This window comes from Elgaria multicarinata, chromosome 8 (genome assembly GCF_023053635.1).
Source record: "Elgaria multicarinata webbii isolate HBS135686 ecotype San Diego chromosome 8, rElgMul1.1.pri, whole genome shotgun sequence".
In the NCBI taxonomy this organism is placed as follows: domain Eukaryota; kingdom Metazoa; phylum Chordata; class Lepidosauria; order Squamata; family Anguidae; genus Elgaria; species Elgaria multicarinata.
Genome location: NC_086178.1, coordinates 79,479,164 through 79,506,744, shown reverse-complemented (window position 1 = coordinate 79,506,744; position 27,581 = coordinate 79,479,164). Strand labels below are relative to the sequence as shown.

Here is a 27,581-nt window from a genome sequence, read left to right as displayed (position 1 = left end):
TTTAAAGCTCAGTTGAAAACTTTTCTTTTTTCTAAAGCTTTTAGAACTTGATTTTGAAGTTACTTTTATACTGTTAGTTTTATTGTCCCCTGTGCCTATCTGGTGCATTCCCTTCCTTTTCTTATTGTTTTATTACGATTTTATTAACATGTAAGCCTATGTGGCAGGGTGTTGCTGTTTATTGTTTTACTGTGTACAGCACCATGTGCATTGATGGTGCTATATAAATAATAACAACAACAACAACAACAACAACAACAACATCAGAAAAAGCCAAGTTAAAAAGATGTGCCTTGAGCCCCTTCCTGAACCCAGAAAGAGTGTGGGCCAGTCTCAACTCCAAAGGGAGCATTTTCCAGAGTTGTTGTCCATTACATGCGAGTGATATTGGTTTCATTTGGACTGACTTGTATGTAATGTACTTACGATCAGCCTTCAACAGAAATAGGGCTTCAGTAGCCTCCCCACCCTGACTTTAAAGTGACCAGCCTTTAACTGAATTAAGTCTGAAGAAGTATACTGCACAATATACTGCACAGTATGCTTAGAAGTATACTGCACAATATTACAGAAAAGGGTAAGTAACAACATGTTCCCAAATACATTTTAGACTGTGGTAATATTTTGCTTAAAGTTAATACTGAATTGTATGTTACACATGAGTATGAAAACTTACCATTTCTAAATTCTCTTGTGTTACAAATTTTAGTTTGTTTTCCATCCGACGTAAGGTGTGAGACAAATCCTCATTCTTCCTACTGAGCCGTTTATTTTTGTCTAGCAGTGGTTTGTACTGGCTCTCAGCTTCTCTTAGACGCTTCAGCTGAAAAATGGGGGGAAAGAATATTTACTGAGCAGGAACAAATCTGGCTGCTGTCCAAAGTAACCTGTGTGCCCATGGGACTTCTGTGGTGGACTATGGTGAATTGGTGCTCCACTCATTTACAAGGTGTTGCTTATTATAATCTCTAGCCCTAAAGAGGCTGAGGCCAGATTATGTGAAGCACCATCTTCTCCTACACACTTCTGCCCTCTCCATGCAATTGTCATCTGAGACCTTGATCCATGACCCTTTGCCTTCAGAGACAAGGGGGGTACTGAGCCTCTGCCAATTCTGTTGTACTTCTACCAATTCCAGTCTGCAAGTGGTGCCCAGCACCTGTGCAGTGGAGATTTAGTGCTTCATAGGGCAACCAGAATTAAGATGAAACACTTGTTTCTGGAATGGGGCAGGTCAGCGGACATCCCATAAGAGAGCTCCACAGACCTGTCCCAATCCAGAAATGATTATTTCCAGTATTATTTCCAGAAATGGGTATTTTCACCTGTGTATATCTTGGGTATGCACTAAAATGTCCACAGTTTCTGCTGTTATTTTAGAGTTCCATCCATACAGGGAAACGGCCTCCACTTTGCACGTTAAGAATAGGGGTGTGGAAACTCTTTCAGACCAAGGGCCAAATTCCATTTTGGAGAAGCTCTTGGGGGGTGCATTCCAATGGTGGGTGGAGCCAAAGGCAAAAGGGGCGGACCCAAAATACCAGCCTGTTTGTATCTTAAAGCTCTCACTGCCAGTAACTAAGCCACAGGAGGGGCATTTCAACCTTTGAGAGTGGGGTGGGAGAGAGACTGCTCAAAAGTCAGGAAACCACCAAGAGATCTGTGGTTGGAGAAAGAGTGCATGGCCATCTGGGACCTCAGGTGAGCCAGATTTGGCCTCCAAATCTAAGAATCCCCTAGATTATAAAATAATCCCAATTATAAAATGGGAGGAGAATGCAGAGCTCCACATGTACATCACGGCTCCACATGTGCTCTGGAGTCAGATTTTCAAAAGTCTGTGGATCCAATTAATTCAGGGTTTCGGTTCCGCTCTTCAGGATTTTCAAAAAGGGATTGACAAATATTAAAACAAAAAGAGATTTTGCATTAACCACAATGTATTTAAACATCCGGTGGTTTAAGGCGTACGGAGGAGGGGGTTTGCTTCCATAATTTATTTATTTTTTGCAAAGGAGGGGCACGCTTGCTTCTGCAGATGATATGCACACGAAACACAGTCAAAGCATGCCATCAGCTTTTGTCCTTAAGGTAAGGCCATGTTCAATGATAAACGCCATCCAGTACTATCCTTCTAAAGACAGCCTTTCATTGTTTTATGATATTGTGGAGAATATTCAGTTGCAAGCCTGGAATCCTATTAAGGAAAAGGAAAAGAAGCCAAGCGCCTTTTGCCGCCCATGCTAGCAATTGCCTCGTCTAATATGCAAACCCTATATGCGGCAGCACCAGATTCTATTGAGGAACTGCTACTCTAATGTCCTCTATAAATTTAATCTATATGGATTTTTCCAGCATGCCACCATGCTTTATTGCACTAGTTCTGTGAAATACAGGCTTTGCCACAGTAAATACCATTAGCTGGCCTTTAAATAGAATTGTATATGGATGCGGAAGCACTTTGAAGACCTAAAAGGGGGGGAAATGCCAATAGTGTAATTCTGTAGACTTGAATAGAATTACATTAGGGGTTGCTAGCCTTCAGCAATCTCATTGGGCATGATCCAGCCAAAGCTAAGTGGGGCCATTGTTCAATGGAAGAGCACATGTTTTGCATTCAAAAAGTTCCATTCCTGGCAACTCCAATTTAAAGGATAGGGTAGCTGCTGCTGATCAGGAAGTTGACGCTTGTGTCGTTTCTACTCCTGGTGCTATGATTTATAGGAAGTTCTGCAGCTCCCTCTGAGATCAGGTCCTCTGTCTCAGACACTGAAGACACATACATGGACAAATAGCCTCACCTGGTATAAGGCAACTTCCCACATCCCATTTTTCACTTCCACCAGTTAAGCTTAATCATCACCCAAAAATCTACGGGATGTAAAAGTGCTGATCTTTATCTGAATGTTGTGGCTCTAAACTGGGAAAAAAGGGTTCAACTTGCTAATACTGAGACAAGTTACAGACATTGGGATGGAGCACTCTTCTCCCCGACAACCCAAAAATAATCCTCCAACCTGTCCTGTCCTTCCCAAAGTGCGATAATCCCTTCCTGCGTGATGAAAAATGTTATGGGAGAGAAATCTCAGTAGCTTTGAAGCTGCCATGGAAAACAGAAGTGACCTTGCCACAGTTCTTTTGGCAATGCCCCTTTGAGCATTCCCATGGACATCGCCAGCTTTTAATGAGTTTATTATGCATTCCAACTTGAAACAATTGTAGATCAGGATGTGCAAATCAGGAAAACCAGAGCTCACTGAACCTCTCCAAATTCGGTCTCGAAGCTCCTGCCGACCTAGGTAGGACTGTATCATATTGCAAGCTTTGTTTTTCTTTTAACATTAAAATTTGTGTGTATTTTCATGCGTATTCCTCAAATGTATGCATTAATTATGTTCGTCTGTGAAATGTACACATTCCTCTCCCATTGATTAAAGCATATTTGTGTGCATTTTTCAAAAGTATGCAACTTTTCGTGTGCTTTTTCGAATGGACATATGCTGTTGAACGACACAGGTTTATTTTTTTTTGGTCCACGACGCAGATTTATTTATTTTTGGACTGCAAATCATGTTGCAAGCTGAGAAATGTACAGGCTTCAACTGCAGATTGCACCTGAGTCCGTGTTCGATCCAGAAAGTGAGAACAGGGTAAATCCGTATCAAAACCTAACTGAAACAAACTTCTCATTCATCACTAATTGTAGAGAAAACAAAACTGAGCCACATATGCGTTTATGATATCGCACTTCAGCAATGCATCTTTTTCTTTGAGAAAGGGTAGAATTTTCCAATCTGGGTGGGCGATTCTTGCCCCACGCTGCTAGAACAAATTTCCATAGTAGCAGAGACCTGAAAGGCAGTGAGTTACCTTGCTTTTTAAAATGATTCAGGTACAATTATGGACACTTTATAGCTATAATCATTTAAGTTCTTCAGTATATTAAGTTGCAAAACTTTTACCCACTTATCTGGAGTAGGGATGAATGAATCTGCTTCATTTTCTATAACATTCACAATCTTTCAAGCACAGTTTGTTCTGTCCCAATTCTGCATCACTTTGTGATATTTTTTTTAAGTCAGCATGGGAATTTGTATGTATTTTCATGCACACAAACATTCCTATGCACCTTTGTACATAATTTCCCTTACTATACATAGCCCTACACCTACTTGCCTGTGAGTAAGCCCCATTGTGTAGGCATTTATAGGATTATGCTCTAATTCTCCTGTCTTTGGTGCATAAAATGTAATAATTGAAGACCACAAATCCAAGCCTGAGATCCTTCTTTATTATAATATGTTATAATAAAACTAAAGGTGGTGTAGACAGTGATGGCAAGATGGCCTGCTCATACCCTTCCAAATCCATAATCAATTTTTAAAGATTTTTTAAATTTTAAAAATCTATTAACATTTATAAACTGGATGTGCTACAAGTGGTCATTTGTTTTGTTTTGATCAAGTGATGGCTAATGATCACTACTTTTTCAAATGTAGTAGATATTGTCTGTTTGCTTAAATGCCTACATTTAAGGCATAAGGCCCTCAGGCTGCATGCCATCCCCACTTCCCACTGCATCCCCCTCCAAAAAAAGTTAACAAAACATTTTAATGGAAAAAAATGACATCTAGAGATTATGAAGTGCCAAAAAGTTCAGATCTGGCTTGATTACAAGCTAAATTTGGTCCTTTTGGTGCTTTGTAGTCACTATAGAGTGGCAAAAGAGTTTAAATTATCTTGGAAACAAGCTAAATTTAAATGTTGTAGTACTCTGCAGTGCTACTGAATGCTTTGCCACTGGAAATTGGTGGTAAACTGGTGATTTCCCCACTTTTCTTCTTTTGGGGGGGTTGCGCCCCATGTTTGCATGACACCCTGGTCCAGGTGGCAGAAATGGCTCACAGACCTCCCAAAGTTGCTCACCCCTGGCCTACAAAATGGACATATCTCCTAAGTACACCTGGATCCAAAGAGGATGAATCCCTGCATAGATAATGACCGTTTCTACACCCGCCTTTCCCCCCCGGGATCATCCTGGGATCATCCCTGTGCATGCAAATGACACACAGGGGATCTTGGGAGAAGGCAGGGACAATCCCTCCATTTTCCTGGGATAATCTTTAGGTGTAGAAAGGGCCATAGGCAGCTTGCCTGCAACATCTAGAGAGGCAGCTTCAGAACTTGTAGGGCCTGGGCACTTCTGAAACCATCTCTGTGGTTGAAGCAATAGCAGAAACCTCAGCATTGATGTGCTTCAAGTAATTGTTTTCTCTGTCCAACTCATGCAGTTGCAAAGCAACAGAAGTAGGGTTGCAAGTCCTGTAAAATTTGTTAATGTTAGAGGAAACTCACAACTCACGATTACTGCACTGTTATAATGACGTTTTATGTAGGGTAATGGCACAGAGTGTCATTCTATGTTTTAAAAAATGGTGGGGTCAAGTAGATACCACACATTGTTCTTGTGGGTGTTTGTATTTTACACTGTGGATTATGATAGCCTCTTCTTTGCCACTATATTGCTTTATTGAAAAAGAAAAGTTCTCAGTAAAGGTATAATTTTTAAACTTGTGAATTGTTAATACCATCCCTGAAGCATTTTATATTTATGGCTTTCTTGGGGCACTTCAAAACTGGATTGATACAGTAGATTTTTCTATTAAGAAATAAACACATAAATACAAACTCTACTGACATAGATTAGGGGGGGAATGGATTGTGGAAACTGAGCTAGAACCAACATAAAATCTGGTAGGCCCACAGCCTTCCCCAACATGGTACCCTTCAGATGTCTTGGACTACAATTCCGATCCTCTGCAGCCAGCCTGACCAGTGGTCAGCAATGATGAGAGTTGCAGTCCAAAACATATGGAAGGCAGGAGAAGGCTTATCAGTGAGTGCAAAACATAATCTTGTTGTAGTTCCAAGTACAGTACGTGTATCAATAAAGCATAGTTGCATGACATAACATAGTCAGAAGTTATTTTATGAGAAAGAAAAATACGTGCTTTCTTACAAGCTCATTTCGTTCCTCTGACAATAATGCGTTCCGATCTTCTAGTTTTCTGATGATTGCACTTAATTCAGCTATTTTAAGTTGGAAACGCCGGGCGTCCCTTTCGTCCAACTGCTGTTCCTAAAACAAAAAACAACTGCAAATAACTGTTCACAGAGGAAAACATATTTTAGAGCTTTTAACAGACCCCATCTTCTTCCTTGTTTTGAATCCATCCATTCCATCCCTGACTAATCATTAAAAAAAAATTGTAATCTATGTCTTAATACAGAAATATGAGACCAACAGAAATTTAAGACAGGAGATATGTAAGAGAGAAGGCCAATGCAAATGCAGATGCAAAAAAAAAGAAAGAAGAAGTATGCATATGTAAATACTGAGTCACAAATGTTGTACTTGGAAATATGAAAGAAAACATTGATTTCAGAATTAGTGCAATGTTTCCTAAGTATGCCACTGTTGAATTGAGTGCTTTAAACAGGTGAGACACCTGCAAGTTCCTTATGGTAATATGATATTTATATATGCTGAAATATAAAATGTAATAGGTACGTGCAATTCTACCATTGCATATGTTGCTTTCCCATGGAGCTGTGGATGTATCTGACCACCAAAACGGGTCACTTGAAAATCACAGGATTGTGTTTTTAATCAATCCACAAGTGAAAATGTTTAACTCAAATAGAAAATGAATACAGACATAAGAGTAGGCACCTTAATTTTTAGACTGAAAGAACAAATCCATTATATATTCTTTTTCTATGCGTTATTTTAATGTCTTTGGAAACACTCATGTAGAACGCTTTAGTTCAAGCAAACAAATGAATCTATTTGGCCCTAATGAAACTCAACAGTTCACGGGCTCTTCATTCAACAGGTGCAGGAGAGGCTTGGAACAGAGGAGAGAAAAGATTTTGTGCTTATGTGGTTTGTTTGTTTTTCGTTGTTGTTGCAAAAAAGTCTACATTTCAAATTATCCAGCAGTACAAAAGAAATCTTGATGAGGATCAACAATGAAAAGAAGTTTTAACAAATGTCACAGAAAGAAATCTCTATTATTAGCAAATTAATACCAAAGCTGGAAAAATGGCATAGTTGCATAGAAAGCCAGCATAAAAGGTGAATTTAGAGTTAATGGCATAAGAGGTTGCATAGTATGAAAGAAAAAGCAAATAGTATGTTAGTTGGTATCTCATTCACTTTCTAGAGAATTGGCTAAAATCAACTCCACTGGTATTAGTAGTAATACTTAAGAATCATTCTGAAAATGGCCAAGTTACTCTTTTTTTTACCCCACTAGTAAATTCTGTTTTGTGTTTCCTTGCCAGAAGTCTAGGTGGGAAGCAGTCCTTAAAAATCATTATAGAGCCATCAATCAGTTATGCATTTGCTTGGTGCAGCCTCCATTGAACTGGTGCCCTCTGGATGCTTTGTACTCCAACTCCCTTACCCAAACTGGTATAGCTAATGGCCAGAAGTGATGGTAGTAGGGTGGCCATGTGTCATCCTTTACAGTCCTCTATTTGAAGGGCTGTCCAGTCTAAGTGCCATTTAAAAATTAAAAACCATAAGGTGGGAGAGCAGCAGGGGCCTTGAAGTTGCCTATAAATAGCACCTGAAGAGTAGAGTGAATGGACCCAAAGGTCACCTGGTCACAGTCTTCCACAGTTTGGGCATTGAACTTCATTTCTATTTACATTAAAATAATTATCTCTAATGTAAATTTTATGCGGATCAGCGTTATCGTTGACCCTCTTTTTTGATTATGCATTTCCTCTTTTTGGGCAATTCATAGGTGGCCACCCTAGTTGAGATTTGTAGTCCAAAACATCTGGAGGGTACCATTTTGGAGAAGGCTGTCATGGCAATGCTCAGACGGAGCATTTCAAGCTGTCATACTAAGGCGAGTCTTTGGTGTAAGCTGTGTTTATAAAATTTTAAAAAATGTAAAAGCGGATATGTATTTTATTTAACCTGCTAGTAAAAAGGAAACAAAAGAAAAAGCACAAGCTGTCACATGACCAAATTAGAGTGGAAATCTCATTGGTTAGTTCCTCACTACTAGAGAGAGCAGAACGCTTGCTGGAACGGGTACTCACTCATCAAGATTTTGGCATATTTGTTTGTTTTAGGCAAAACTACTAGAAAGTGCTTACAGGACTTCCTGAATGGTCTGAAGTGTCTCCTGCACCACTTGGATGAGGAAGTTCCCGCTTGGGGCTGCTCAGATGCCGGTCAGCCTCTCTGAGCTGGGAAAGTTGTTCATCTAAAGCCTCCTTTTGGAGCTGAAGTCTCTGAGCATGCCCGGCTTGAACCCCTAACTCTCTTTCCAGCACGTAGACTGCTCTGTCTTTAAATTTGATCTCCTCCATCTACAAGGAGAACAAAATACAATCACACACGCTTGCACGGTACAGTTCTGGTGTTGCTATAGCAACTGGCAGCATCCCCTGCCAGTGGAGCATTTTATAGACTACAGCAAGAGGTAAAAGGCATCGTATTAAATTCTGCGGATTTTACACCCTTTAATATGGAAAGGCAGCACCAGTTTAGGGGGCAAAACACCAAAAGAAGAAGACAATAATAATAATAATAATAATAATAATAATAATAATAATAATAATAATAATAATAATTTTACATTTAAACTATATTTAGCAGAGGAAATAAAAGAAATTTACACTGAAGAACTGCTTTGACCATTTTTATATTTGCCAATTAAACTGAAATCCCCTCATCTGGTTTGCTACAGACAAGTTAAGCTACAGACAGTTAAGCACATTTCAGTAGCCTTTGAACTCAGGATCAGAACGCAGAATTGCTAGTAATTTTATTGAAGCATTGAAATAATGGATTGTAAATGTATTACAGTTTAGGAATCTGGGTTTTGTAACTCAAACAAGAAATGATTTCCACCTGCATAGTGAAGAAGTGGGCTCAGTTGCTGACCCATGATTGTTACACCTGAAAATTGATTGTGCAAAAAATTAACTATATAATATCCTAAATAAAACTTCTATTGCCTTACGTTTGTAACTCCACAGAAGCATTCTTTGCTGTTTATGTCAATGTGGTAGCCAATCCTATGCATGGTTACTCAGAAGTAATTCCCACTGAGTTCAATGGGACCTACACGTCATGCATTAAACAGGGTTGCAATTCTGAGTCTTCAAAGTGCTTTTTATACATTATTTCATTGTAATTCCTTATATCAATCCTATAAGGCATGTAAACATTATTATCACCATAGTACAGAAGGGGTCTGAGCCACAGAGAGCACCTTAAGGCCACCTAGAGGCAAACATTGAATGATGGACTACCTCATTTGTAGTTTGCAACATAATCCTATTCAGGTCTATTTAGAAGTAAGTCCCATTGAGTTCAATGTGATGTACTTTCAGGTAAGTGTATATGGGATTGCAACCTTACAATGCAATCCTGCACATCTCTGTGCAGAAGTGAGCACAACAGAGTTCAATGGATTTACTTCCAGGTAGATGGATATGCAATTGCATCCGTATAGGGCCAAATCACATGTGAAGTTAAATATATTTTTGCATTTAACCTGCAGTTGTTGTATCCAGTAAAACCAGCTATCATATAAAAACAATTGTAATATAAAAAGCAACAACATAAAGAAGAAGAACATTCTTAAAACAACATTCTCTAGAGAAAAAATATACAGCTAATAGGTGGAGTGAGGTGGCCATTTTAGGCAGCTGATCTGAGTGTCATGAAAAAACAGCAAATGATCAGCTATTTAATTTATTATCATTGCATTTTCCTGCCAAGGGAAAGGTGCTTGTGGCATTTTCTGCCTCAGGTGCCAAAATAACTTGACTGGCCTTGGTGAAGTGCACCTTGACTTGTGGGATGGGCGCCATTTGTTGCTCTGCCTCAGGCAACAGAATTTCTTGGGCAGGCCCTGCTGTAATGGGAATCTGTGTATTATTCCAAATGGAGGGCTCCTAATGCCAACAGCCAGAAGACCTTATGCAGCTATTCCATCTTGCCCCCCTAACAGATTTTCCACAGTAAGAAAATAAGATGGAAGAAGCAATGGGAAAAGAGGCCAATCTACCACCAATTAGGGTAGCCACGTGTCCTCTTTTACAGAGAACAATCTCTATTTGAAAGGCTGTCCAAATCTGGTTTAAAGATAAAGAACCATCAGAAAGAGATGCAGAGCTTCGAAGGTGCCCATCAACAGAGAGCACCCCTGAACAGCAGACTGAGCAAGGCACACGGGTCACCTGGTCACACTTTTCCACACTATGGTGAGATGCACTGCATTTCTATTTAAATGATAATAATTATTTCAAAATGTGCATCTATTCATATGCATTAGGATATGCAAGCATTATGCAAACCAGTGCCATCTTTTCACTTCTTTTTTGGTGATGTACTCCCTCTTTTATGGCAATGCCTAAGTAGCAACCCTACCAGCAGTGGTGCAACTAGGTAACTTTAGAGCTTGGACTTCATGGTCTTTGTATTACTTCAGTTGTGACGCACACAAGTAAGGGTGTCAAACTCATTCAGTTTGAATGACAGAGAGAAGGAGAGAAACAGGAAATGGACCAAAGGCCAAAAGCACCTTTTGCTGTTGGGGACTTAACGTGGGAAAGTCAATTGGCTCTCTGCTCAGAGGACTTAGGCTACACATGATTCACACAATGGTTAGGTTGTTTTGAACTATGGGTTATTTGTTGAACCATGTTGTCTGAACACAGCATGTTTTCTGCAGGGTGGGTTATCATGTTTAAATGCAGCCAGAGTGGCTTGTTAACCATGCAGTGTGGCTTGTTAACCACCCTGAACCCACTCAACAACAAACCAGGGGTTCTCAAGATGGCTTGTTCAAGAAAAAGTAAACCACATTGCAGAATTAACAAACCATTGTGGCTGCATTTAAACAACACGATAACCCACAGTTCAACAAATACCTCATGGTTCAAAACAACCCACCCTCAACCACCGAGTGTGCTTGTAAATAAACCAACATTACACAAACACCATGAATCTCCAGTGATCTCTCCTTCAAAAGGGAGCTGAACCAGTGCTGCCTCCAAAAATTCTCAATGCTCTTTGAAGTGGGGAACACATAACAATATTTGTGGGAAGACTTCCTAATGAACCCACTAATGGCTTTTCATCATAGGTTTTTGACAAACCCTAGTATTTTCCTAGAATATAGTTTGAAAACTATTATATTAATTTGGAAAAGTGAGCACATCATGACTGTGATATTACCTGTCAACCAATAGACTTTCCTTCTCATAAATTGCCAGAGTTTGCTGCCCTTTCCCTTTCCTGCATCATACGTCTTAGAGTTGATCTGTAGACAAGACCCTTCTGGAGTGTATTTTCCTCCAAATGGAAGATTTTTGTCTGCATGCATCATGGAAAACCCCAGGGCTACACTGCCTCCCCCCCCCCCCAGAATAGCTGCATGGTTTTGTTTGAACATACTCAAGGGAAAACATCAAACATAGGAAAATCTTTCATCCCATACATCCAAGGGGAAAAAAGACACAGGAAAAGGAATGGGAGAAGGGGGGCAATGTTCTTTGACACATGCAATATACCGGTAGACACCACTGTTATGAAATTATAATTTAATTCTTTTATTATACTATTAAAATATAATCCCCCATAGGTCAGCATACAACAAAGAACTGCCTGGGATGCATTTCCCACGAATCGTATATGCAAAGGGCAACACAGAGATACTTATAAAGGAAGATCGGGGGGATTTCAAAAATCTGGACAGCTAAATCTCCATTCATCTGAGCACAAAGAAGTTCCGCCAATACTTCTGTCAATATACATTTTAGTTTAGGGAACCTCCCCACCCCAAAATGAAAGGCAATTTTAAAAAGAAAAGAAAAAGAAGAAGCTTCAGTAAATAGAATTGCTTCTTGCTAATATTTTCCTTTCTGCCTATGAATATTCTGTACTGCGAAAAAGAAACAAAACAAAATACATTTTGCTCACATATATATTTAAGTCATTGAAGTACAACAAATGACATGATTTTTAACGGAATTATACCTTAAGCTATACGTACAACAACAGGAACATGAATAACTCCCTCCCCCCACACACACACATGCACACATACTCTTTTCAGCCTTTTTTTTGTTCCTTACTATCAACACAAAGGAAATGTTCTTGCAAAACAAGGAATTCACTCACTGGGAAATGTGGTGTTAGTATCCAAGTGTATCTCCCCCAAAGAGTAGCTCTCGCACGTGTTTCATTACTCTAGGAAGCGGTGCTCACAGTGTCTCGCCTTCCTTATAATTTTACCCCCGTTACTTTTGATATCAGAAGGCCTACTTGTGTGAAACAGACGCTATGAATATACATGAGAAGGATAACCAATCGTCTTTAAGAAAATGGCTTGCTTAACAGCACGGAATATTTCCACTTTACATTTAGCAGGCTGTCTCCACCAAGAATGCATTTTAATTAATAAACAGCTTGCGAGCATCGCGGCTGCCAATTATGCGAGCCTCATGCCATGAAATATAGGGGTTTCTCTTCCCTCCGCCCCCCCCCTTCCCCTGGTCTGCTGTTTAAAAAAATGCAATTTCTAGTATTGTTTTGATCCAGCTGGTTGTCAGAGCTGTGCTTATTTGTTTCTCAGACTGTATTAAAAACCAACATGTTCATTGGTAATGCTGCATAAAGCTGCTTACAGCTCAGCACCCATCATCAGCATTGTTAATACAGCATTGTAGCAGGAGGCGTGGCGACTCAAGGCAAGGCTATGTTTTCAACCATGCAGCATCTGGGTCCAAAAAGAAAGGCAGAGAGAACCGACCATTCCCAGACAGAGGTTTTAATTCCAAATGAGAAAACCCATGCCAGTCCTTGGCCAATGGATGGCTTCTACATTTCCCTGCAGGCGACACCCCCGTTATTTATTTATTTATTTATTTATTTCCTTTCTACACTGCCCAATAGCTGAAGCTCTCTGGGCGGTTCACAAAAGAAGGTCACCACCAAAGCCAATCTTTTGCAAGGTCAGTAGTACAGGTACATAAGTTGTCCGTCATTTAGTAGGGAAGAGGTAACTAAAGATCTTTGGGCTGTCGTGCCAGCAAGGCATTGGTGCCACAAGCTCCGAAACCCGGCACTTGCACTCCTGTGGGGTTGTCCCCATGCCAAGGCGCGAGCGCAGGGTTTGCATCAGAGGAGGAAGAGCTGCCGCTGTCCTGTGCTCCGCTGCACCACTGCAGGTTGCCTCACGAGCACCGCTGCGCATCTGTGCATTGCTCCCTATTCCCCCCTTTCTCCCCCCCCTTTGGCTTTCCCTGCTGAGCATTTCCTCTCTACATGCCAGAGGAAGCACAGAGGCATTCCAGGGGCCATTTGATTCGCTGGCACGCCCCTTCCCTGCTGTTCAAGCAGATGGCCACCAAACAGGGGTTGCCATCTGTCCGGCCACGCCTCTGTCACGCCTCTGTAGTGACGACAGATGGCAGATGCGCCATTTCTGCCTTGCTCCAGAGAAAAAAGTCTGGTTAATCCCCGACTTTTTTATTTTGGAGCTTTGGGGGAAAGCCCTGGGATGGCTTTACAGTGGCTTCTGCATCGTATAAACAACACAGCCCACTGCAGAGACATCCCGGGGCTTTCCCCACATATAGACACCCCCCTGGAAATGAAAGGAAAAGAAGAAACGTGCTTCCCCCTCCTCTCTTACACAAAAGCCAAGTGAAAAGTGGATACTCATAATTTTTTTTTACCATTTGTTCTTGTTCATTGCTAGGCTTCACACAGCCTCTAAATGAAGTATCTGCTAAACAGCCTAATAAATTTATTGTGGCATGAATTAGGAGCTTGAATTGGGAATAGGTTCCTACTTGTGTAAGGTTATGCCACACTAAATTTGTTAGATTGTGACCCTGTTGATATGGTGGTTGAGCTAAACATTATGGGTTAGCATATCATGTGAACCAGTTTGGTGCATTCTCTTCCCCTCCTTATTGTTTTATTATGATTTTATTAGAATGTAAGCCTATGCGGCAGGGTCTTGCTATTTACTGTTTTACTCTGTACAGCACCATGTACATTGATGGTGGTATATAAATAAATAAATAATAATAATAATAATGTGAACCATTCCTAACCATGGTAGCTTCATAACCATGATTTAAACATGTTCACTAACCATTTGCTGCAAAAGGGTTAGTGGTCTAACCATGGCTCAGTGTGTTGTCTGAACAGACCCAGTAAGATGCCACAAGTCTCTTTGTCATTTCTGCTACAATGGATCAACACAGCTGTTTTTCTAGAGTTAGTACTAGTGATTGTTTAGTTCACTTTAGTATCGATATCTAGTTCCAACATCACCTCATGTGGATGGTGAAAAATCAGTCCTGGTAAATAAATAACAATGTATCAATCTTCCAGGCGCTCTTTGTTGTTTTCTCTCCAAATTAGAAGCATAAAATTTGAAGAATACTGAGTATTCACTCTGGCATGCATTAAATTGTTTGCTGGGGATTAAGCTTCCACCTGTTAATTAGACCACTGCTAATAATATGTGGTCTATGGTCGACAAGAGGAACAGAAGACATAACCACATGCCTAAAAGCTCAACACATCTGAGTGGCACTTAAGTCCCTATGATGTTTTTTAATTATTATTTATTTATTTCATTTCATTTCATTTCATTTCTATACCGCCCAATAGCCTATATCAGTGCATTTCTGCTCAGTTGAAAATTAATATCTTCACAGATGCATGCCATGTTAAACATGCTGCACTGGGTTTAATCCAAGGCTTATAATGGAATGGGGTCACTAAGGTTATCAGGAAAATGTCACTCTGTTGCTTGATTAGTAGCCTCCTACTCAGTCTATTAGGTTAGTATTTCCTGATGGCGAACATCAACTGTGATGCTTTTCTTGAGCTGTTAGCTTTTATCATTTACCTGAGTATGTGAGATTGAAACACCTAGACTAGATCAACACTACTGTTTTATTAGCGGTATTGGAGAGCACTGATAACTGTTGGGGCACAATCCACATTTTATATACTGCTGTTGTAGTGTTATTTCCTGCATTTTATTCCACATTCATAACAATTTGACACAACGGCCTTAGCTAGACCTAAGGATTATCCCAGGCAAATGGAGGGGTCGTCCCTGCCTGCTCCCGGGATCCCCTGTGTGTCATTTGGATGCACAGGGATGATCCCAGGACAATCCTGGGATATAGGCCTGGTCTAGCCATAGCCAATGTGTAGGTCTGGCCCTAGATTGAGTAGGAAACTGATGTGTCTGAAATATACTGTAGGTAAGAGCCAGTATGAAATATAATTCAAGTTATATTTTATGCCTCCATCTATTCAAATTTTTGCCTGGATACACTCACACTACAGGTGGTTGTGAGGCGGGGCGGGGGGAATGTTATTTGAGTGAGGGAAAGCTGTATGCCTAGCTGATCACAACAAAGGAGAAGGAAAAAGCTATTTTTGGTCTCAACAGTTGTGAGCTGTTGAATCCTTTATTAGAAGTTCTGATTTTTTTATTCCAACACAAAGCAATCACAAAAGATTCAAGATTGGCAAGAGCTGAAATTGTCACTAAAGTCAGTTAGCTTAAAGTGACATAGGTTTGTGGGATTTTGGAAGATTTGTCCAATAACTTGTAGTAAAGCACACACATTTTAATGAGACTCTATTCTAATTAGACTCAAAGAGCCATTTCTTATTGTACATTACATGTAAACATGTGAAACTGTTGTCTGATGGCTTAAAGAAAGAAAGAAAGAAAGAAAAAAAGAAAGAAGCTTGAAAAAGAAGTTTGGGAGGAAGCAATGGAGAATGGAGCAGTGGAGGCTGGTGGCTTGAATGTCAATGGGGTGGTGAATTCGCTATGGTTTCAGTCAGAACTCTAAAGGAGCTATTCAAGGTCACACTTGGGATACCTCCTTCAGGATTCTGACTTGTTCTGACTGAAACACAGAGCAGATTCACCACCCCACTGACATCAGAGTCATCAGCCTTCAATGGAATGGAGTGGTAGCTCAGCTACTTAATCTGCTTTCCTCTTCAAATCACACCCCTTTCCCACAACACTGGTTTGAAATACATGTTTGATTGTACCTTGGACCACTGAAGAAAGGTACACATTTCTGAAAGTCAATCTATTATGTGATGGCAATCCTTAATATGTTTGAGGAGCATCAGCACAGAAATTTCTTTTGCCAAGATCCCTGATCTACTAGCTCACATATTAAGACTGTCCATACAAATGGATAATTATTTCCACTGAGTTCAGAAACCATTGCCCAGTATGCCCAACTTGATGTGTGCTGCATGTATATGAAATTGGAGACATCACATGTTTATTATGGGAGAGGGAAGCAATTTTCATCCATTTCCCCTCCACCCTGAAACCCGCTCCACCCCACACTACTCCAGAGGGAACCCTAACCCTCTGGAGAACATTTTTAGGGGTTCAAGGGTCTTCAGGGGAGGGGTAATCTGTAAAAATTGCCCCTCCCCTCTCTTGTTAGCTGGAGCATCCTGTGAACAGCATTCCATTGAGGGGTCACTCCCACCATCACAAACATTAGGTAGGAACCAAGCCAAAGAAATGAATTAAAACTATATTTGATATTGACCAAGTAGTCGAGTTACGTTTCCATAAAGGTTATAGATACAATTTTAACTTATTCTTGCTCTGCATAATATCTCCATGCACAAAAGGGGAATCCGGTGTTTTGGGCTATGAAAGATAAATATGGTGCCAGTCACTCACCATTTCCAAACAGCACAAATGGGATAACATGGGACTTAACTTGACTAGATTGATTGATCAAATCTATACTCTATTGCAAATAAAACAGAATATTTCACTTTGAAAGCTGTAGTGGAACCTGAGCATCCTTTCTGGATACTGCATAGTTCTGAACAGATCCTATTTCTGTGAAAAACTGGATCATTTAATATGAAAGTGAAGATGCATTTGTCTTTGTCATTCTGATCATAAAAAACAGCGCACACACAAAAATGCTCAGTAAACATAATAAATCAGCTGCAGTTCTAGAATTGATTGTCATGAATAATTAACTACAGAAAGAACACCTTACTACAAACCGTGTCCCACAATAGTGTTAGAAAGGCATTAAGTGTAGGCTTCATTGTGATCAGGGGAGTGTTAAATAAAAATTCAGAGCCAGTAACACACATATGGTGCCGATCAATAAGGAGAAGCGGGGGATGGACGGATTAGACAAACACCTAGCTATCACTACTCCAGGCAATATTCTAAAATATGTTAAAAAAAATAACAGTTATTAGAGCGTAGAAGTGATAAATCTAAAGAAACAATGAATATCTTATAAAAAATAAAAAATAAAAGCATTCCAATTAGACCTTTAAAGAGATACGGTGGGTGAACTGCAAAACACAGCAGTTTATATAATACAAATCAATTATCCTGGAAATAAAACTTGTCTAAGGGCTACTTTATATGTTACATTTTCCCCCCTAAACAGAACGCACTTCCATGTAGGAAATATTGTGCAACCCAAATGTTGAATACTCCAAATGATGAGCCCCAGGTGTACATTAAGCTCCATGACAACATGCTAAAAAGTAATAGCTAGGTACATACTACACATAATTGTGTATATTTTAAGAAAGCCATAACCCATGAAAGCACCCAAACTTGTATTCAGGGGAATCAATACAACAGGCAGCAATCCTACACACACATCTGAGAATATGTCCCAACGAATTCAATGAGAGTTACTTCTTCTGAGTAGACCTGCATAGACTTCTCCTGCTTAAGCACCTGGAATAGATGGTCTTAACTACATGTAATTCTGTGTTGGACTGTGACCACTCTATCACATTTACAGCTTTGCCTTCATACTGAGTCATTAGGAAACCGGGGTGGGTGGGGGGTGGGGGGATAGCCACACTTATATGGATGGGAATACAAATAATATTCAAGCCTTTCTATAATGATCAGAAGTGCTTTATGCCCCAGTAACAATACAATTTAATCAGGTGAAAAGGCAAGTACATATGCCCAACAATTTACAAAGTTGGCTATGGATTGTGTTATGGATGAGATCTCCATGCAAAACAGTCTGGAAAAAAAATCACTTCCTTTCTCTTAATTTACCATTTATTTAGTCAAGATAAACACTAGAAAGGCAAGGCAGTCTTCAGATTATATAATACTTTGAAATGTATTTAAAAAACAAACAAAACCCTACTGAATACTAACCAGTGGTGATGTGACGTTCATCCCTTGTGGAGCTAAAATGATCATTTAAACACATGACAGCAGAGGAAGAGACAACCTGGATCAAAATGGTGCAGCCTGTTACTTCCAGCGGAGCATATGGTTCAGGGGCAGCCTCATCACAGACATTTTCATTAGTGCTGGATGAACCTCAGAAGGATCAGAAATTCTGACCAGATTAGGAGCCCCAAAGCAGGACGCTTAGTCATACATGTGTATTTAAACTATTTTTAGTGTACACATGATGGCAATAGCAACACGCCCTTCCCTTCCCCTGATTAAAACCACTGGAATGATGGCAATCTGCACATACCAATCTGCGAATTTCCCGCTCACACTCTCGCTTTATTCTGGTGATTTCTTCTTGGTGCAGGTGATACACGCTCCGGATCTCTGCCGCTTTAATTTTGTCTGCTTGAACGACCACAGATAAAGCTTCCTCCACTTGTTTTTTAGCTCCTTTAAGCTCAGAAATTTCCTGTTGCATTTTGACTTTCTCAACTTCAAATCCTTTCTTGGCCTCTTCCTTTGCCTCTGAGAAGAGCACCGTCTTCACCTTATCAGGTGTCCCATCCCGGACGACATTAAGTAAGGCCTGTAGTCTTTGAATTTCATTATCTTTAATTTTTATCACTCTAAGAAGCTCAGCTTCATGCTGTCTTAAAAGTCCTTCTCGAACAGCCTGGAGCTCCTTCATTTTTTCTTCATGAAGTTTAGCCTTGAGTTCTGTTACAATCACTATGTTTTTATGCTGTTCGTGTTCTTTGATCTGTTTAACTTCCTGGTTTTTCTCTCTCTCCAACTTGCTAACCTAGAAGAAGAAGGAGAAGAAGAAGAAGAAGGAGAAGGAGAAGGAGAAGGAGAAGGAGAAGAGGAAGGAAGGAAGGAAGGAAGGAAGGAAGGGCCACACAGTATGCTTTAGAGTGGGCAAGTTGTTCCCCCATCCCCAGATCTTTTGTCCTCAGCTCGTTAAAAAAAATGGCACCCTAGAACAGCCCTCCTTTACTTCTGGGAAAACTCTCTGGCACGTGGCCCCTGGGGCATGATCCTGGAAGTTCAAAACCCCATTATCATCCCTCCCCACTCCCAGAAGGCCTCCAAGTATAGATTAGACTACAGTGTTAAACAGCATATTGGAGAGATGGAGTGAAGGGAGGGCTGGAAAACTTTCTGGAGCAAATTCTAGACAGCCCAGAGGGCTACGAAGTGGGGTGGGGAGAGAGAGAGAGAGAAAGTCTCATTGCACTCACAGACTTCTATTCATAAGATGCTGGCTTTAACCCTTTCCTTTGTTCTTATATTTTAATATTTTATTTTATTTCTTATGAGCCACCCAGAGAGAGTATGTTATTGGGTGGCTTACATACCTTAGAAAATAAATAAAAACATTTCTCAGGTGAAACAGCCCTATGCTTTAATTTAATGAAGATGAAGGTAAAAACAAACAAACTCATCTGCTGGGACCACACACACACACACACACACACACACACACACACACACACTTTTACAACATACAAATGGCCTTCTTTTAATAATGTCCTCCTGGGAATAAAGCTGCTGCACAAGCAATTCGATACTGCAATACTGCTGAACTAGTTATTCAACATGTGATTTACACAAGAATTCCAGAGTAACACTAAATCTCCTAATTAGAAATGAATTACAAAGAGATGCAGTACATTCAGAACTCAGCTATAATTGCTTGTCTGCAACTGGCGTTAACATGCTAGAAGCATCTAACCTCAACATACTGCTTGTTTTTCATTAGCGATCGCTTGGTTTGCCATGCAAGCAGCTTAGGTTGCCAGGAGTGGCAGCGTCCAATAAAATCAATACAGAAGTCTGGACTGGCTTGCATTTATAGATAATAGATCACACTTAGACAAGATGAAACTTAAAATGAAGGGATGGACATGTAGTTCCACAGGAGAAAGAACCAGTGGGATGATATCAATGCAACTATCAAAATTGAAATGCTCCTAATGTAGCGGGTATTAGCACCCAACGTTTAGCAGCTGGTGATGAAAATGGGATCAGAACTTTTTAGTTTAATACTACAGTCCTAAGTGCACTTGGGAGTAAGTTCCGTTGAAATAAGTGGGACTTACTTTGGAGTAACTGTGCATAGATTGAGCTGTCAGCAAAGGCAGTGGTGACAATTTCTACGATCTTATCCAAAGTGCTGCTTGAGGCAGGTGCAGAAGCTTTTCATGGGCAATCCTGTCCAACTGCTTAACTGCTGCTAGCAATTTTATAGAGCAGAGGGGTGGGAGGATGAGAAAGACATGCTGAGGCTGTCCCTGACCCTTTGCAATGGGGAGGCCTGCCGGGCATGGCCATGGGGCTCTGAAGCCAGCTCTCTCTATCCGAGGGAAGCTCAGAGGGTGGTCACAAGGGAGCTTTGACCAAATGCAATTTCTCTCCAGGTTTGGTAGATTACTCTAAATGCAGATATACACTCCGGGCTGTCAGCCAACACAGTAACCATGGATAATTTAATGTTAGAATTAGAAGCTAGATAGTTCTTAACGGAAATTGCCACGTCAGCCTGTTTCATGTGTACCATATATGGATTTATGCTCTCATCCCTTCCCTTCCAGCCCATCTAGGCACTTCTGCTTCTTGGTGTTTTGTACATGCTGACAATACAGCTGCTTTTGCCTCCATAGGGGACCAATTAGAGAAGCCTCTAAATAATTCATCAAAATGCACATTGGTATAAAGAATGGATCTTAAATAACCTTCGCGCTTCATTCCTCAAGAGTAATATTTAGAAGAGGACTCTGTTTAATGTTTATTGCATCTTTTTTTTACGACCAGCCTCTCAGTTTACAGATCCAGGGCTATGCCCCTGTTACAAAAAAGAAAGAAAAGAAAAGAACCTAACAGGCCTCAGCTAGACCAGGGACTTTTACTGTGATGATCTCACGATTTTATGATCATGAGATCGCCACACTGGTCTACATGCGGCGTGTGACATTGCGACCGCCATTTTTTTGTTTTAAAGAAGAAGGAGCGCACAAGTGCTTGTGCGCAGCAGGTAAGCCTTTTTTTTAAAAAAAAAAAAAACCCTGCTCATCCCACCCCATCCCCGATGGGCACAGAACTCCTAAAGCCTGTGCTTGGCCCTTGGCTCCTCACGGTTACTTGTGAGGAGCCAGGACGGACCACGACTCCCGCCTACACATTCGGGAGACCGAGACCATGGAAAAAGCGGGCTAGAAGTGGAGGGCAAGATCCCGGGGCAAGGGAGGGATCATCCCTCCCTGCTCCCAGGATCCCATGTGCATCATGTGAATGCACAAGGATGATCCTGGGAATCGCCCCTGGATATCGCCCCGTTTCTGCCTTTCTGCCTTTCACAAGCTTGGTTGTTTATTGAAACACGCAGCCATGTTGTGAGGAATCATGCTGAATCTCATGGTGGTTTCATTCAGCACAGGAAGAGAGCTATGGAACAGCTACGGAAGGCATACTCTCACTTGCCTGCCACATAGTAATAGGAGCATGGAAACAAGTAATAATGGGATGGCTTTGGTTTTGGGACAAAAAAAAGGGGGGTAACAAAAAAGATGCACACCTTACTCTTTTCTTGCTGGAGCTCTATTTGAATGTCTGTGAGTTTTGCTCTGAGCTCTTCATTAGCAGCTTGCAAGGCAGCTAAGGCATCCGGTCTTTCTCCTTTAGCTCGAAAGCTGGCACCCTTCTTTGACATCGTGAGACGGCGTGGCAAGAGGGGTAAAATCCCAAGCAGAGAGAACCTCCCGTTCTCGCCTATTCCTTGATTCTCTTCCACGACATTTTCTCACGTGCCTGCAGAAAGAGAAATAACTGTTATTGTGAATTCCAGAGGGTCCCATAATTAGAAACAGCAAACTTAAATTGAAGAGGAAAAAGGGGAAAGGCAAAAGTCTAGTAGGGCTATTTTCACGGGAACATCCATGTGTTGCTTAGTTATCAGTAGGGTTTTGAAATGCCAGATCTTCTCCCAGAGTGACTTTGCAGGTTCTAAAAGGACAAGGTTGAGGGATGCTATACCTGTTGAAGTAACAAGGACAAAGAAAATTTGCAAGAATTTATTTGGGAAAGATATATATTTCAAACATGCTGACATAATTTGTTTTTCCCCAATGCAGGGTTGTTGTTCTTGTTGTTTGCAACATGGTTTTTCGGTACAAACTGAATGCGTTTTGGAATCTACTGCCATTATGGTTTTAATATGATATTTTTTAAAAAGAAAAAACACACACACACCTTCCTCCCTAAAAGCTTGACTGTGGTTGAACTCAGGATGCAATATAACTCGTGCAACATATCCTTTACGAATAGCTATTTATCTTTTTAAAAAGAACTCTTCCAATGTATCCAATATCCAAATACTGTTACCATAATTTCAGTTTAGGTGCAAGGCAAAAAGTAACAAAATGTGGATACAGTAGTAATCCTGCATAGCTCCCGTTCATTCCAACTTGAACTGCCAGGTCGACTGTTCTACCTGTGATCTTATTCACATGTAACTCTAAACCATGGTTAACATTACAAGGAAAAGCCACTACGGGTTTTGGGCTTGCATGCTCAGATGTTTGTTTGTTTGTTTTCCATTTTAGATTAGCAACAGCTTGCTGTGATGTCTGAACCTGGGCAACTGTGGTTAATTGGAACTATGATTTTTGAAACAAGGCAAGTTCAAACCATGGATTACGAAGCTGGCTTGTTCAGCAAACCATAGTTAAGTTCAATCGTAGTTTAGCATTTGGATGTCATGCTATACTGGGGTTAATCTAAAACAGAAGCTTTCAAGCTTCTCCTCACATCCCGCTGAAGGAGGGGAGGGGAGAGGGAGCCCAAGGCTCACTGTGACTCATCCTTGTAAAGCTAAACCTTAGGCCAGATCTACCCCAAGCAGGATACGACACTTTAAAATGTTTTGAAAACTGTATTTGGAGTGTGTCCTGGACCCCAACAGTTTCACTACTGTTTGTGTCCTGGACCCCAACAGTTTCACTACTGTTATAAACCATTTAAAGCAGTAGTGTCAATCCTGCCATAGTTAGTGTTCTGTGTGAATTCAGCCTTTATGTTTAACTACAGTATGTATACTCCATGTCACAAGCCACACATACTACATTTTTATTGCGCATGTAAAAACTTAAATGTTGAATTCTAATTTATTTAATGTCTTCCCCACTTTTCATTATAACATAATCTTAAAGAGAGGTACGAGAAACAAAATCCAGTAAAATAATGCAACATTGACAAAAGGGCATTCAGGTTTAAAGGACATGTCTCCTAAAGCAAGTGCATCAGATATATTTAAAAGATTTAATTTCTTGTATAACTAAATGAATAAGAAAAACATGTCAGCTTGTATGTATGTCACTTCAAGATGGCCCAGATTCCTTCTGTATTTGAGGCCACTGCCTGTTCATTAATGCTCTGAAATATGTCTAGAGATTATGTGGTGCATCTATTTGAAAGTCTTATCCCTCCCTACTTTAAAGAGCTTAGAATTCACTGTTAATTACATTCTACAATATATAATGTAAACAAATCAAAAGAAAAAACTGTGCATTCTAGTCTGGTTTAGCTCCAAAAATTTCCACTTGAGTCAGTGGAAGTCCAGGTTATGAAATGAGATCTTACTTATCATTTAAAAAATACATTCTCTAATTCAGAGGCACGTTTGTGCAATCATTTTCAGCCCCAGCAGCATGTGCCTGGTGCCTCTGGGTGGCCATTCCATAATCTAACCCCGTTCATAGGTTGTTGTGTCATTCGAATCCAGTGAATTGGATTCGGATGACACAGCATGCTTAACAAACCACACACAACCCTAAAACAGCCCATGAGTTCTGGGTGGTGGAACAATCCAGCAACGGGCAATCATTACAATGCAATGTCCACATTTAAGGCAAATCATCACATATCAGAGGTACTATAGAACTGAATTAGGCTTCTCAAAGTTTGAGGTGAGATGCTGTATGGAGGTATTGCACGTGTTTCTCATTGTAGCCTTGTTTCTATGTGTTCCTTGATCTCTCTGTTGTACATGTACAAGGACATGATGCCAGGTCACTTAATTAAGACAAAATGCCAAGAACAGTCCAAAGTAAGGCTTGTTAGCTACTGGTCAGAACAGTGTTTTTCCATGAGATGGAAAGTAAATGTCCATGTCCCTTGGTTACAGCCTAAATATCCATTGTTCACACAACAATAAATGTAGTACACACACCGATCATTGTGTTATATTTATAATGCTTGATCTCAAAATCTGTCATTTTTGTCCCTGGTTTGTTCTTGTATTGAAGAAGAAGAAGAAGAAGAAGAAGAAGAAGAAGAAGAAGAAGTTGTTGTTTTAACTCAGGCCCTTTCTACACCTAAGGATTATCCCAGGAAAATGGAAGGATCATCCCTGCCTGCTCCAGGGATCCCCTGTGTGTGATTTGGATGCACAGGGATGATCCCGAGGAAAAAGGCAGGTATAGAAACGGCCTCAGTGTGTTTGACAGAGGGTCATAGATTCAGTTTTAAGTGGCGTTGTAGACCTTAGCTGGCTGCTATTAAATTCAGTTTTTTTTAAGGCAGGTAATTTTTAAAATGATGTTTAATTATTTATGTTTAAAAGATATAAATAAAACCAAGTGATTCATTTTTTTTAAAAAAACCCTATCAGACAGAGACCCAGTGAGCCAGTAGGCAGTGGCATATATTGCTCCTCCTTCTCACAACTACTGTTATCTGGGCCAGAGTGAGAGGCAGGTGGACAAGCGAGCTGCAATGATGAAGAGGAGGCAGAATTGCACATGAACTATATTGAAAGACTTCCTTCTTTCTACATGAGCTGCTATTTACCTTGCCTTCTGATGGGAACAAAATCCCTCTGCTGCACCAAGCTAACAGCAAAACACCAACATGTGACCTGATTTCTTTCTCATGATCACTAATTACACTTCAGTTTTCAATAGGCTGAGTGCCCTTCAATTCATAACAACATGAGGATGCCAGGAAAGGCTGTTCAGAATGTCAGATTATATCCAGTCATGATCCATTAATAGGTCAAAAAGATGTGGCTTCCTTCTGTGTCGTTTAATTGCATGCCCCCGCTTAAAGCTCTATGCTCCTGTGTTCATCCTTGCAAACAAAAACAAAACAAAACTCATGTTAAAACAACATAGAGAGTAATATAGAATCTATATCTATTTATTTCCTTTCTCACATAGGTATAGGGATAGAAAAATATGTCATGTTCCCTTTTCCCTAAGGGAGGCTTCCCAGAAATATCTGGCTGATGTGGGATTAGATGATCTGAGTGGTTCTTCTCATGTCCTGAATGGTCAGCTGAGGGCCGCCTTTGGAGGATAATTTCACATTTCCTTTGGGGAGGGAAAAGATTTATTGTATCTTTGAAACAATCTCTTCATTTATCAATGTACAAGCAGCGCAGGAAGCAAGCACAGAAGCAAGCACACAAGCAGGCAGTGCTAGTTAAAAAGCAGCATCAATCTAGCACCCTGAAATTATCCAAACCAATTCTTTAGCTGCCAATTTCACTTATTCTCAGCTCTCTTCATCAGGCTGGCCCAAGGTAATTTGCTCCCTGAGGCAAAGAACAAGATGGTGCCATCTCCCACTCCCATGTATGAAAGCTGAGTGGACTATGTCTTCAACAGTGGTGATGGAAGAGCATCCTCCACTGCACCTCAAGGCAGAAGGTTAGCTCAGTCCACGTGGCACATGGAACTCTAGATTATCAGCCACCTAGGATGCATTTTAAGAGTATATGACACTATAAGCCTAAGAAGCAGTATGCATAATGAGCAGGCCCAGCTCTTCTACTTGAGCTGGTCGCTTCATTCTGCCAAATGGTAGAGCCGGGCCTGCTCATTATGTACACTGCTTCTTAGGCTTATAGTATCATATACTCTTAAAATTTATCCTAGGTGGCTGATAATCTACAGAGGCTGAACTAATGTTCATTGTCCATCCCTGTGAATTACCAGCCCATGCCAAACCCTAGAGAAAAAGCATGGCTCACACTCAATAGTATTTAATTTCTCAGAGATTCTTCAGCAGAGATTCTTGACAAATTCGGTGCATTGACATAGTTTTTATGTACAACCCTTTGTGTTGTCCAGAAAGAAATGCGGAAATGAAGCTAAAACAAATGAACAAAAATCAAATCAAATATAAGAACACAAGTCCACACTAACCTTTAAAATAGAAAGTATATAAAATTGAGTTTTCTTCCCAAAACCAGTGTGGAAAACTGATTTCCAAGATCCATCGGTATACGAATTTTAGTCCTCTGAGTTACAGGCTCTAACACCCATTTACAAGATTACACTAGATATCCAAAGGAGCATTTGTACAATGTTTCCTGTGAGTACCCCCATCTTATATACATTTCCAATAAATATTGGGTCTGTTCAGACAACATGCTAAGCCACAGTTAGGCCACTAACCTTTTTGCAGCAAATGGTTAGTGAGCGGGGGGGGGGGGGGGAAACCCACAAGCACTTCTCTCCCTCTGTAAAATACAGCAGTAAAACTATGGTTATGTAGCCACCATGGTTAGGAATGGTTCACACAACACGCTAAATCATAGTTCACACGCTAAGCCATAATGTTTAGCTCAAAACATGGATTAATAGGACTGCAGTGCCAGAAAAAAAGGATTCTTTTTGTATGTCATTGTATGTCATTCCTGCAACATGTATTATTTATTTTATTTATTTATCTTAGGCATTTCTTCCTGTTCATCAACTGCAATGACTCCCAGAGCAGCTTACAGATGTTCAGTAAGAAACAAGACAGTCTTGGCTCAGACGCTTACAGTTTAAAAACAGAATACGAAAGGGAAAGGGGATGGAGAAAAATATCTGTTGCTGTGGAAGTCCAAGAGAAGACTCTAATGGCCCACTTTTTAATTCATATCTGACACTTTCCCTAACAGGCTTAAATAGCAGATCAATTTCACAACAATCCTGTGAGGTAGGTTAGGTTGAAAGATAGTGACATTCCGAGGACATGTAGTGGGCTACTCAACAGAGTGGAGATTTGAATTTGGGATTCCCACATCCAGGCCACTATATAACACCCTTAGCCAACATGGCACCACCCAGATGTTTTGGACTGCAACTCTCATCATCCCCAACTTGGTCATGCTGGTTGGGACTGATGGGAGTTGTAGTCCAAAACATCTGGAGGGCACCAGGTTGGTGAAGGCTGCCTACACTATACTTGGCATCCAAACGTGACATGCTTCCAGGCTTTCTGCGGTTC

At 40.5% G+C, this 27,581-nt stretch overlaps 1 protein-coding gene across 10 annotated transcripts in view; it reads right to left on the bottom strand.

Annotated features, from left to right (window-relative positions):
* The window catches only part of JAKMIP3 (Janus kinase and microtubule interacting protein 3), a 116,527-nt gene that overhangs the window by 38,839 nt on the left and 50,107 nt on the right, over positions 1-27,581 (bottom strand). For 4 of the 10 annotated variants that reach the window (XM_063132829.1, XM_063132833.1, XM_063132832.1 and 1 more), the window contains exons 3-8: positions 25,152-25,430; positions 21,880-22,112; positions 18,610-19,107; positions 8,176-8,391; positions 6,020-6,139; positions 677-823 (exon numbers count right to left, since the gene is read on the bottom strand). In XM_063132829.1, the coding sequence (XP_062988899.1) occupies positions 677-823; positions 6,020-6,139; positions 8,176-8,391; positions 18,610-19,107; positions 21,880-22,014 (1,116 nt within the window). In that variant the 5' untranslated portion in view covers positions 22,015-22,112; positions 25,152-25,430. The remainder of the gene's footprint in view (positions 1-676; positions 824-6,019; positions 6,140-8,175; positions 8,392-18,609; positions 19,108-21,879; positions 22,113-25,151; positions 25,431-27,581) is intronic. The other 6 variants (XM_063132835.1, XM_063132836.1, XM_063132838.1 and 3 more) reach the window with 3 other exon arrangements.